We start from the raw sequence: 13403 nt of genomic DNA, 5'->3' as shown, positions 1-13403 counted from the left end.
GTTCGGACAAAAAAAAAATTAAAAAAACAGACGATTTTGGAAGAGGTCAATATTACTCCACCCTCTGTTTTAGAGTCCTTTGAAGTGTTAGTACCTATCAACTTGGAAAGCATGCCTTTCGTACAACTTAACCTATTCACATCACACCCCATCTCTTTTGCTGAACCATGCAATTGGATACCAAATGTCCAAATGTTGATAAAAATTCAAAATGGCTCAGATGAATCAGCTGATATAGAAATCCAAAACAATAAATACAAGCAATTTATCACAATCTTAAAATCTCTTTAAACCCAATTCCACAATACATCAATTTTTTTTTAATTTTTTGTTTTTGGAAAACAGACAAGTTCATTGCTAAAACACCATACAAATTGCATCCAGGGAATGGTCTGAGCATTGACATGAAAGAATATCAGACAATCAAACTGACGACAATACAAAGGCATAAGTTTAAATTGCTGTCTGTTTGAAGATCATAGTCTGCTGTGTAATGTGCAGAAATACGTGGAGCCCATAAATATACCGTGTATTTACCTATATGACTCTGGACGCTTTGGCTTGCTTTGAACAACAGCCTCAATCTTCTCCATCACAGCGGGAGTTAATAGCGGGATTACATCTACAGCTTTCATGTTCTCTTGAATCTGCATAGACGATAACAGCTTTTGGTCACTATAAACAGATGGCATTGCTATTGCCCACCTTTTTAGTGGGAATGGGAGAACATAAAAACTCTATTTGCTTCTACAGTATCATCATTTCCAACAAATAGAGTTCTCCCTTCACAATGGAATGCTTCACGCTTGTTTACCTATTTCAGATTGTTAGATGTTTTGTGGATTTAAAGATCTGGGAAGCCTACGTTGACAGCATCACACTTTGCAAATGACCACTATTTTAAGAAAGTTGTACACAACAAATTACTGGGACTGGCATATTTTAACCAACATTTTACCCTCCATATGAAAAATTACCTACTGAATAAGAGTATGGCAGTAGGCCCATGGATTGCAGAAATTATATTCACTTGGTAGGCTTCACATAACACAATATGAAAATCATAAATACCAAATCAGGAATATATGGCAGGCGGGAATAACTGCAATAAACTTAAAACATAAGAAGTAAACAAAATGCCAATACTTTAATTTAAACTATTAATATTTAAAATTTGAATCCTACATTTAAAATTCCAGATAAACTGATAGGACCACTCAAAGATCAACAAATCATTTCTTGAAGAGCACAGTCAAACTAAAGGAACAATAGTAATGCCCACCGCATCTCACAAAAACAGGAATAACAACATTCATTGAAAACCATTATTAAGATGAAAAATAACGTTCAGACCTCTTTGGAGGCATGACACAGACGGAGATGAAAATTTTCATACAGTTGAATAATAGCCCAACACAAGCAGATCAAGCACATGCATAGTAGCAAAGAATCACAGCCTTAATATTATCTCTCAGAGATGTGATATTTTGAAAACAAACCTGGGACTCCTTTGTAGCACCAGTAATAACTGATGTGACGTTAGGATTAGCAGCACACCATGCAATTGCAAGTTGAGCTAATGGTACACCTAATTCATCTGCAATTGGCTTCAGACCATTAACCTTTTTCAGCACATCATCAACCAGTGATCGACTAGCAAGATTCTGCAAGGCATAAGTCAAAAAGTTAATGTCCTACCCATAAAGAAGAAAAAAGTATAACAGTATATTCAACTTAGACACCAGAAAGATAATTTATGATAATACGATATAAAAAAAATGAAACCAAAAGATTGATCTCAATAATACTCCTCTACTGATTTTGAAGAGACACAAAATAAAGACTACAGCAGTTTGGGGTCATCAATTTAGACAATTCAACAATGCATGTACTTAGGAACAGAGCTATCATAGTGATTAATTGAAATCTTACTTTGTAATTGTCCAATGCAAATCGGCTATCAGGTGGTATATTTCCCTTGTTATATTTTCCAGTGAGCACACCAGAAGCAAGCGGGCTCCAAGTGGTAAGACCCAGACCGTAGTTGGTGTACAGTGGGAGGTACTCAGACTCAACCTGCACCCATGTAATAGTTGAAGTAATCATCAGTATGAGAGAGAGAGAGAGAGAGAGGACAAAATCCATCCGTTGCTGTTTCCCTTCTCCATAAATGGGACAGATATCATCAGTAAATATAAAGGCATGCAGTTATTGGAGTATGCTATACATACAGGAAAAAAAATCCATACAAATATAAGCCCAGGTAACAGGCACGGACGTCAACTGTAATATAGTAATAAATGAAACAGACATGGATGAGTAGAAATGCCACAGAGTATAAGATAAAGCATTGAGCTAGAGATAGCACAACAATTGAAATCATAATTTCTTGATTGTTGATTAGAACTCAAGATAAGAGCTTTCTAGGTTCCGAGAACCAATAAATTAATTCAATACAGAGAGGGTAACAGAAAATCATTACAAATCATTTACAAGGAATACTCATCTCTTGCTAAGTTGCTACTGATTTAATTTCATGGCCCATGACAAGGAAATAACAATAAAATAGAACACGGTTATGAAAATGAGAAATGAAGTTTGAAGGATGCTGCCATTCTAGGGACATAACTGAATGAATATACGGTTATGGGAGAGTTGCTTCACTCCCTGTTGTACAGGGATTTCAGCTTCAAAGAAAAGAAGAAAGGTGGTAGGAAAGTTAGCAATGAATGAAAACTGGCAAAAATGGGGTTACCAATATAAATATGAACTTCTGCATATTCAAATTAGTTAAAACTTAAGAGAACCTTTGTATATGTGAAGTTTTTACTTAATGGTAAATGAGCGAGTGACCTTGCTCATTACCAGTCTTCTCTGGTGACTATGACTGGGTACTAAATCAAGGGATACTTAGCATCTGCTTATGTAAACATCAGCCACTAAGTCTAAAATGCAATCATCAAATATCCACTCCCTCCTATCAAAAACATCAATTATCTTTATTTCTAAAGAAAACGCACTACCAAGTGATCAACCAACTGCATCTCATCCTAAAAGTGAAATGAAAGCAACCCTCTTTCACATAACAGTTATAACACTAAATCCACCACCAAATCAAAACCCATAAACTACATCACATACATAATCCAACCAACAATTTTTTTTTACTTTGGGTGGGGACTGTTATTTAATCGAACCAACAATTTTGTTTTTTTTTCAGAATTATTGAATAAATCTTCACATCTAATCAATGGGTACACACTAAAGACCCCAAATTGGCAAATTCCACAAACCCTCATAAAAAAGCCAAACATATTTCCCATCTGGGCACAACCACAAACCAAAAATCAAAAACAATAAAAACCCACTAACCTTGTGCCTGGACAACAAATTATACTCAGGCTGCTCAACAACGGGCCCCACCAAATCCAACCTCTCGGCGATCCCCCAAGCCTCAGTGATCTGCTGAGCCGACCACTCACTGGTCCCCCAATAAAAAGCCCAACCCTTATCAATCACATAGTTCATAGCCCTCACCGTCTCCTCAATCGGCGTAGTGACATCCGGCCTGTGGCAATAGATAAGATCAACATAATCCATATCCAGCCTCTTCAACGACGCCTTGGTGCCTTCGACGACGTGCTTTCTGGAGAGGCCCTTGTCGTTGGGGCCGGGCCCACCCCAGAAGATCTTGGTGGAAACGACGACGTCGGAGCGCTTCCATCCGAGCTCGCGGATGGCCTGGCCCATGATCTCCTCGGCGCGGCCGGAGGCGTAGACCTCGGCGTTATCGAAGAAGTTGACGCCGTGGTCTCGGCAGGTCTGGAGGAGAGACTTGGCCTCCTTGACGTCGAGCTGGTTGCCGAAGCTGACCCATGCTCCGTACGAGAGCTGGCTCACCTTGAGCCCCGAGCGGCCCAGATTCTTGTACTGCATAGTGTTCGACGACATTGAATTGCAGTTGAAATTGAGTGAGAGAGAGGGTGAGTCAAAATGTTCAGCTCCTGAGGAGGAGGAAGGTTTATTTACGAAGACGATGAAGAGGAGGACACGTGGGTTTTATTTGCGTGGAGATCTAAGAGGCATGTGGGAGGTCCAAACGTTTTCTTTTGGACAGAGCGAATGATGCTTTCCATGTTCTTCGGCCTTCTTAAATTAATTAATAAATCTGTTATTTATACAAATAAATAAATGCCTGCTAATCAAGATTTGGAAATTAATAATTATGAGGTTTATTATTGCCAGCAAAATGGTGATGGTACGAAGAAGAAGAAGAAATCTTAGCAATATCTATTTGTCTGAGGGAAAATCTGAGAATCTCTAGTGATGGTTGATTCATCTATAAATACATAAATAAATAAAAATTAGACCAAGACTAAGCCCAACTGAATTTGGGCTATTGTTCAAAATATTCTAGCCCAAGTCCATAAAATATTACTTCATTAATTAAAAGATATTACTTAATTGAAAATATTACTAAACAAACTAATTTTGTATAAAAATAAATTAAAAACAAAGTTCATAAAATAATTAATTACTATTCATTAAGTAATTTATGAAATTAGTAAAATATTTAAATACTAATTATTCACTAGATAAATAATACTTAAAATATAATTACTAATTAAAGTAATTAAAAAGGCTAAGATATTACTTAAGTACAAAAAAAGAAAACCATTTTGTGCAATATAGTCGCGCGGCTATACTTTTAAAATATATATATTTAGAGCGTATAACCGGGCGGCTATACTGTCAAAATATTTGTATATACTTAGAACGTATAGTTGCTCGGCCATATGTTTAAAATATTCGTATATATTTAGAGAGTATCGCCGCATGGCTATACGGTTAAAATATTCGAATAAATTTAGAGAGTATAGTCGCGCAGCTATACGGTTAAAATATTCAAATAAATTTAGAGAGTATGGCCGCACGGCTATACTGTTGAAACATTCGTATATATTTAGAAAGTATAGCCGTACGGCTATATTGTTAAAATATTCGTATTTGAAAGTATAGCCGTTTGGCTATACGTTTAAAATATTCTTATATATTCAGAGAGTATAGCCGCGCGGCTATACCGTTAAAATATTCGAATAAATTTAGAGAGTATCGCCGCTTGGCTATACGGTTAAAATATTCGTTTATATTTTGACAGTATAGCCGACCGGCTATACGTTTAAAATATAAAATATTCGCATTTATTTAGAGAGTATAGCCGAGCAGCGATACGCTTTAAATATTAATATATTTTAAAAGTATAGGGAGTACAAATGCAAACGCTTGCAGTTCCAATTTTTCATTAAACTTTCTTTTTTCCTTTTTTTTTTTTCTAATCAAAATAAAAAAGCCTTTAGTTCCCCACATGGGCATCGACTCTCAACATTTTCATTTAGAGAAACCATATACATGTTTTGTTACCAATTCCAGCAACTTGTCTAAATAAGTATTCATGTTATAGATCCCGATCCCAAGATGGTGGCATCTCACACCATTTTCCATTCCATCAATCAATTCTGCAGATATAAATATATATTAGGGTTGATATTAATTTTGGATACCATCCTTCATGCCTAGGAAGGAGACAGGCTATCTTGCAATGTGAAGACTTGATTCCAAGACCATCCTTTAAGCCTACGGAATCCATTGTTTTAAACAATCTGGGGCTTAATTTCTCTTAAAATTCATATTTACCCAACAAATTTGAAGAGCCGTACAGTCTCACTTTCATAACCAAAATGTATCCACAAACAGCTTTATCAGGGCACAAACAAACATTTACATTTGCTAATCATTCTTATAATCCATTCTTAACATTCACCATGGCACAAAAGCAATTGAGGCAATCTTCATCTAACCACCATTTTGAATGATCTTATACAAAGAACAATTGAGGCAATCTATCCATTTTGGAAGCTTCTGTAGCAGTGAACAAGAAGAAAATTAGATACAAGAAATTAAGCCGATAGTCAGATCAAAAACCTATGAGCCGTTTAGGCAATAAATAAATAGATAAGATACCAATTGTCAGACAAAAACTAGTAATAATAAGAAAAGGACATAGAATTATAATTTCAGAGAGTGAACTTACCTGAGATTTAAAAGAGAAAGCACAAATGCACAACTGCAGAGCGAAAGAGACTACTTGGATGAGGAGAGGAGAGAAAACATTCCCAAGAGTGGCAAGGAGAGAGAGAGCACCTAGGAGACCAAAATTTGAATTTAAGAATGTCTTCTTATCATAGTGAAGAAGTGAGGGAAAAAGGAGCTTACCAGAGAGTGCAATGCAGCAGAGAGTGAGGACTCAGAGGGAGAAACTGATGGCTGGTAGTTTGAGAAGGATGATTGAAAAAAAAAAAGTGAGTGTGAAAGTAGGAGTAATTGATCAAAATGAAAGTAAGTTATTGCAAATCTTTTTATGGCCATGGAAACAAATAAAAATTACACAAATTTTTCTGTACATAGCTAAAGATCAAGCCACCACCTAAGTTGAGCCATTGTGAAACTTTTCAACTCTGCACAGTTAGAACATGTTTTGCTAACCCAATTCAACAGTGAAAATGACAAGTTTCAGCGGTGTAAAAAAGTTTTAGTGTTGAACTAAGAAACCACCTTTACAGATGGGGAGCACAATTCGGGTTGTCGCACAATGTATATTTGATCACCATGGCTATCTTCCTTATATGTATCTTGATTTCTGTGCCAAGTCCAGAGAGCGTATGTAGAATTCACAACCTGCATTTAGATATAAAAGGGTCATGGAAGATCTCTATAAGTGTAGCTCAGAAAGAATGAAGACATCACGAAAGATCACGCTTAGCTCCTCTACTTTCATGGTTTGCACCTCTGAAGCAAATACACAAACATTTACATTTGCTAATCATGGCCAAACTAATCAATAAACATTGTGTAGATAAGTTTGTTTTACTAGGGAAGTAAAAAACGATGCAGAATATTAGAAACTGAGATTATACCTCAAGTATGCCATGTCCAAAACTGCTTTCTCTAAATGCACTCCACTCTGGCTGTTTGTTCCAACAAAAACTGCCTTTAGCAGGCCCTGAAGAAAAGTTCAAATGACAAACCCCTCCAAACTCTGGTGTGTTGTCTCCAGCTGAAGGACACTTTCCAGGGTCATCAGCAAAATCAACATCAACTTGCTCAATATTTCCACCATCTCCAACTGTTATGTAAACAGGCCCACATCGATCCAACATGTAGTTATATACTCTATTCATCCGTTCATAGGCATGGACCTGAAAAGAAGCACATTGCACTCATTCAGCATCAAAATAGAAATTTGTTCCAACAATAAGAACCTAAGTATTTTTCCAGTTTCATTTCTATGGCCTCTTTGAATTGCCTACTACTGTTGTATCTAGCCTACAATGATGATCCTAGTCAAGAATCTCATGTCTGCCACACCAAATTGGAATCAAATCTCTGTAATTATTATTAATCAGATGCATGTAGAAATTTCCCATTTATTGGGGCATTGAGTAAGAACCTGCAACTTAGGCTTTTTTTTTTTCTTCTTCTTTTTTTTTTTCACTCTGAGCAACAAACTTTGGTGCTTTTGGATGAAAGATCACCAAATATTGATGTCATGAAAGATATGAGTTGTAGTAGAACTTATTTATTTAACGAATTTAATTAGATCATGCATCACAGTACAAGTGTTTCTTTTTTGGGGGCGTAATCATACAGTATAAGTTCGTTACAATGAATAAGATGTACTTATTTACCAATAAAAATCAAGTGTTTACTTCTGGAAGAATTCCAGTTCAAAAATTAATAAAATCTTATGAATGCTTCATTAACCAACTTCCATGGCAGAGAAGATTAGTACAATTGAGATGGATGGAAATGTACACTTGATCTTCTTTCTTTTTCATCTTTTTCCTAAAGATCACATGTCAACTAACTTATATACCTGCCTTCCATAATATATATTGCTACCATAGAAGCATATTGTGGCCTAACATGCAATTAGAAAATTTTCAGGTTTTTTCAATTTCAGGGAAGAGCCAACAGGTATGTGTTCTTTGACATCAATGGAAAATAACATACTAATTTCTGAAAGTATTTGAAGCACAGAAGATACATCAAAGCTAAACTACAGAAAGAAATTTTCCAAATAAGTAAGCATATCGATAACAAATGACTACAGATAGAATCCACTTAAACTTACATGACCAGAAAAAACAATATCAACACCATATTGATAAAGTAGGGCTTCCATTTCTTGTCTCATGCATTCAAATTCCTGATAATGAGAAGAGTAGCTATTATACCAAGGTGGATGCCATGCAGCTACCAGCCATGGGGTCACTGTCCGGTCTAGTTGATGTAGATCGTCTTTAAGCCAAGCATACTGAGCACCTGGAATGAGCAGTGATAGGACATTGCATACAATTAAGAACAAAAGATTCCGAGGAAGTATTACATTTTGATAATTTAGCATTGCAGCACCACACACTAACATTCAAAACTCATTTGTAATTAGCAGTTAATTTATCAATTAGAAAGGCTATGGCATCAATTACCAGTAGCATTGTAGTCAACATATGCTCCCAACATGATAAAATGTACTCCTCCAGCATCAAAAGAGTAATAGAAGTTACTTTTAGAGCCAGATTCCTCTGAAGGCACTGCGAACCTTGTCAAATAGGATTTGAAAGTGATGCCGGAAACTTGGGGCTCAATCTCATGGTTGCCCTCAATAACCATCATAGGAACTCTTGAGGTCAAAGGCTCCATGAACCTGAGCTTCCATTTCGACCATGTTAATAGGATTTCAATGAAATCAAGAGAAGCAGAATCACAAATGGTTCAGATATCAAAATTCATAAAAGTGAAACAGGATGCAAAGGCATTTAGATCCACACTAATTCAGACAGTTTACCTTCCCCACCCGTCCCAGCGGGGTTGATATGTTTCTCTGATAGGGGCATCTGGGAATGCACATGAAAAGCATGAAGCTCCTTTCCCACCAGTGGTACGGTACTGATTTGCATAGGTTAAGTCTCCAACCATTAAAATCATTGAAGGATCGTTCTGGATTAAATGATCAATAGTTGTACTGGTATTGCTTGTGAGCCCTAAATCTCCAACGACAGCTATTCGATGAGGATATGTGCTTTGGCTAGGCATTGGTAAAGTTTCAAAGGCATGCTCTTCACTCATAGCAGGGATAGAGCTATCCCCACATTTGTAATAATATTTTGTTCCTGGTTTAAGACCTACAACAAAGAAGAGAGCTCTTCATATTTTGTTCCACTTATCATCTTCTAGGTGCTCATTAGGTAACTAAATGACCATCCTCTGAAGATGATATCAAGTTTCACTCTGTTAACAACTTAACAATATGATGAAACGGAGCTAATTTCATCTAAAGGGCCCCAATTGAGCAACCATCAACACCATTATGAATCAAGCACAAATTTTGCTTCACCAAAATATTTGTATCTCTCTTCTCTCCAACTTATAAAATAATCAACCGGAATTCTTTTCGCATTCGGTACTTAATATTTTCAAAATAGTATTGGCAATTCAATTGTATAAACAAAACACAATCAAAAAGTTATATAATAATCAAAAGGTTTCCATACCATCAATCCTCACATGATGAACGATGCCAGAGGTGTAATTCAAGAGGCCTTCAAATGGGTACAATTGGCTATAAACAACTGAAACCCCTTTCTTCACACTCTCATACTTCCCACTTTCTTTTCCATAGCGCACCTCACTCCCAACCTTGGAAGGATCAAGTGGTGTCACATTTTTCCCAATCTGAGCATCCCCTGACCGCAAAAAACCAACCAACCCAGTTCATCAATTCCATTCAACCAAACAAAGAAAGCAAGAAAACAACACAAAACACTCAGAATTTCAATTTGCACAGATAAGTACCAGTAACCCAAGAAATCCACATGGAAGTAGGTGAGGATATTGCAAGTGCTATCTGTTCTGGGAAATTCAAAGTCACATTCTTCTTCAGCCTGGGATGGTCCATAGGCAAGTCATTGCTGCCTCGACGAAGTGATGGGTCGAAACGCCGCGTTGCAGGCTCAAATGGGCCTTCTAGAGTTGTGGGAATGGGAGATTGAGCCACTGCCATCTTTGTTACAATCAGTAAAATGATCAAAGTGATCATCCATAGCTTACAGTTCTGCATAACATTAATTCTGTATTTTCTGCTGCTTCTTTTTTGTAAAGTTGATGAAGGTTCAGAATTCAAGCTGGGAATGAAGAGAAGGAAAGAGTTCAGTAGTGATTATGAGATTTGGCATCTTTGAGATTGGTGATGGGAATATTCTGTTTCTTTCGTTGTTTTTGGTATTATTGATTATCTAAAGAAAGAGTAGCCGTAGAGAGTGGTTCATGCAAAATTTCAATGGAAGGAAGTGTACGAAATCTTCTTCTTCTGTTTGTCTTTATTTCTCCACTGCTCGCCGTTCCGCTGTCACCTCTTATTAGGAATCAATTACACCATTGCTAAATAGTCCTTCTTCGGTTAAATAACTCAGAACCTTGATTCGCTAAATACACATACAGAGGGGACGGTGATGGGGTAGTGTAGGTGGTGTCATTGCTTGGCCCCCGATTTTTGAGAACCTTGGTTCATATCAAAAAATTTAAAATCTTGATTCGCTCCTTACATGTAAATAGTCATTGATCCGTCCAATAAAAGTTGACTATTTTATACATAACGTGAATATATAATATTATGAGGAGAATCATCTTTGTCAACCAAAATGACCATTTCTTCCTTTCATAATAATGAATTTAATAATAGCTTTGCCGCATGATTTTAGTAGAAATAGGGAGGAAAAAATAAATGACCTATAAAACGAGTGTGGGGTTGCCAAGAGCCCACAGGCCGAGGGGGAAAGTGTAGGTCGCTGCTCATCAGCTATGGCCCTAGAAATTACCACTCAACTATCTGGGCTCACCTTTCTTCTTGCATATTGGGCTAGATGTCCAGTTTTTCTTCAATAGTATTGGGCTTGACATGTGGATTTAGAACTTTTAATCCTTTTCTTTTTCACATAACACATAAAATTTTAAATCTTTACGTGTTTAGAGATCGGATGCCACTAAACCAAATGGTTATTACCTATAAAAGTTGATATAAATCACATTACTTACACTTCATTGTTTTGTTGTATTTATAATCTTTAAAATACTTTTTGATCTAAAAGCTTTCAAATTTACAAAGTACATGAGGTTTACAACTGATTACAAGCCTTTCTTTTTCTTTTTCTTTTTTTTTATAAAGAAAATTTTGTAATTTTATTCATAATTCAAGTAAAAAAGTCATTAATCATAAATGGCTAATACAAACTAACTACAAAGGGCCATTACAATAACGGAGCAATCTAACATCAAAATTAATACAAGGGCTCCTCCACTAATCATCATGCAAGATCGAAAATATTTTGGCATAGGCATCCCAACTAAAAGTGCAAACTCTGAACAACCAAAAATAGATAAAACTTAAAAAAAAAAGCCAAGCCATAACAAAACTCTCACAAAGGAAAAGTGGAAAGTTCTCACAAATGAGAGATAAAAAATTCTCACATAATGAGAGGTGAAAACTACATAGAAAACCTAAAGAGTCTTTGCGACTTGTTCCAAACATGAAGAACCAGCAAAAAGAATAGTGATAGAGATCCGACACCAAAATGTAAAGTGATTACACGCTTTTAAGTTTATTTTATAACATTATACTCGATGATAGAAGGAATCATATGAAAGGTTCTTCTAATTAGATAAATCGATAATATTTTCAAGATATAAAACATTACACTAACAATTTGATTTTATATAGTAGTGTAAAAGGTAAGTATATACTTCTTCTTCTTCTTCTTTTTCTTTTGCAAATAATTCTCCTAATTAATTAACCATGTTTTGAATAAATCAGGTTTTCTTTTATTTTTTCAGGGAAAAAAAAAGAAAAGAAAAACAAGAAAAGAGACGTGTCGAAGATTTGGGAAATATTTGACAATTAGGTCATGACGAGGTGGGAGAATGCGCGAGCTAGGATGATACTTTTGCAGTGCATGTGTAAGTGTCAACCACCAAAACAATCAAAGAAGATGGAATTGTGGTGAGCTTTTTTCTTTTTAATTTTATTTTAATATTTGCAGAGTGCACGTGAAATCATGTGAGTAGGACCCTTTGTGGGCTCCATTTGCCTACATGCGTGCACGCCGCCCTACATGCAAAACTTGCGCTCATACTAGGGATGAGAGACTCGATAGCATAACATGCACGAGAGCGAGAGCGAGAGAGAGAGAGAGAGAGACAAGGGATTTCAGATATATATTTGTTCCATCTTCTTTTCCACTTGATTGTTGAATTCACTGAAAAATATTAGGGTTACAGCGAGCTTAGACGACAGCTTCAATCTGAATCCTCACGACTCCAACTTGAAAGAAGTGTTAACCGATCAATTTGAATTGAGTTCATGTCGAGGCAACTTGAGCGTTAACAGGGACAAAAGTATATGAATAGAACTACACGTAAGTTGGGAGACAAAAGTCATCTCAAGAGCCTACCTAATGTGGCTCCGTCACTACATGTAAACATCAATTTTGACTGAAATCTCACCCTAAATTATTCTAATCCAACTAGTACCTACAACTGAATTCATACCCCGAACCGAGCTTAATCTTTTTTTTTTCTTTGGTATGGCTAAAATAAGAAATTTACAAACATGAAACCCCAAGCACAACCCAATCGACTTGAGCTTAATCGAGCAAGAGGTCACAAACCGAGCTTAATCGAGATCATAAATTACTCACTACTTGAGCTTTAGTTAGCCCATTCTAAACCCTAATTTTCATTGGCAAACAATGAAACACACAAGGGCAGAACCACACTAAGGGCAAAACCACACTAAGGGCTACAACCCTATATATTTAACTTGTTTTCAATATTGGCCCAGTTATGGCGAATTTATTAAGGCGCAAGGAGGTACAGCTACACCTCTCATCACCGAAAAAACAACTGTAGGTATTTCAAATTGCCTCTTTACTCAACTGGTGGTTGTGCACTCCAACTGTACAGAGCACCTTATTTTCATTTTCAACATTTAAGTAAATGGAGTAAGACAAAGACATTTACTTAAGTTTACAATGTAAATAAGGAAATGTCCCTCATTTGGATTCAAATAAAAATACTAGAAAACCAAATTCCCACCAAATCAAAATATGAAAAATCGATTTTAGTGCAAAATATGATTTAGGCTAAAAATGATGGCTCGTTTAGTCAATATATACTTCATACTAAAATCCCATAAAATCAAGTTTTTTTATTTGATGTGTGAGGAATAAAAGCCGCCAAAAATTATCTTGAGAAAATGATTATTCCAAAACCATTTTTCATACTTAGTTAAT

The 13403-nt window shown here is 36.2% G+C and overlaps 2 protein-coding genes across 2 annotated transcripts; both read right to left on the bottom strand.

Moving 5' to 3' along the window:
* On the bottom strand, positions 213-4299 carry LOC18789520 (probable voltage-gated potassium channel subunit beta). The gene is made up of 4 exons (XM_007222508.2): positions 3373-4299; positions 1933-2076; positions 1500-1664; positions 213-647 (listed from the first exon to the last, which is right to left on the bottom strand). Exons 1-4 carry the CDS (start codon positions 3949-3951, stop codon positions 534-536), a joined length of 1002 nt encoding a protein of 333 aa, XP_007222570.1. The 5' UTR covers positions 3952-4299; the 3' UTR covers positions 213-533.
* On the bottom strand, positions 5611-10630 carry LOC18788670 (purple acid phosphatase 23). Its single transcript, XM_007223004.2, has 10 exons — positions 9913-10630; positions 9612-9803; positions 8906-9242; positions 8547-8764; positions 8192-8382; positions 6975-7256; positions 6613-6735; positions 6274-6324; positions 6092-6201; positions 5611-5919 (listed from the first exon to the last, which is right to left on the bottom strand). The coding sequence occupies exons 1-9, from the start codon at positions 10175-10177 to the stop codon at positions 6142-6144; spliced, it is 1719 nt and encodes a 572-aa protein (XP_007223066.2). The 5' UTR covers positions 10178-10630; the 3' UTR covers positions 5611-5919; positions 6092-6141.

The sequence above is a fragment of the Prunus persica genome, chromosome G1 (assembly GCF_000346465.2).
Source record: "Prunus persica cultivar Lovell chromosome G1, Prunus_persica_NCBIv2, whole genome shotgun sequence".
Classification (NCBI taxonomy): Eukaryota; Viridiplantae; Streptophyta; class Magnoliopsida; order Rosales; family Rosaceae; genus Prunus; species Prunus persica.
Note: the sequence above shows the minus strand (reverse complement) of the source record. Positions and strands in the feature narration are given on the sequence as shown.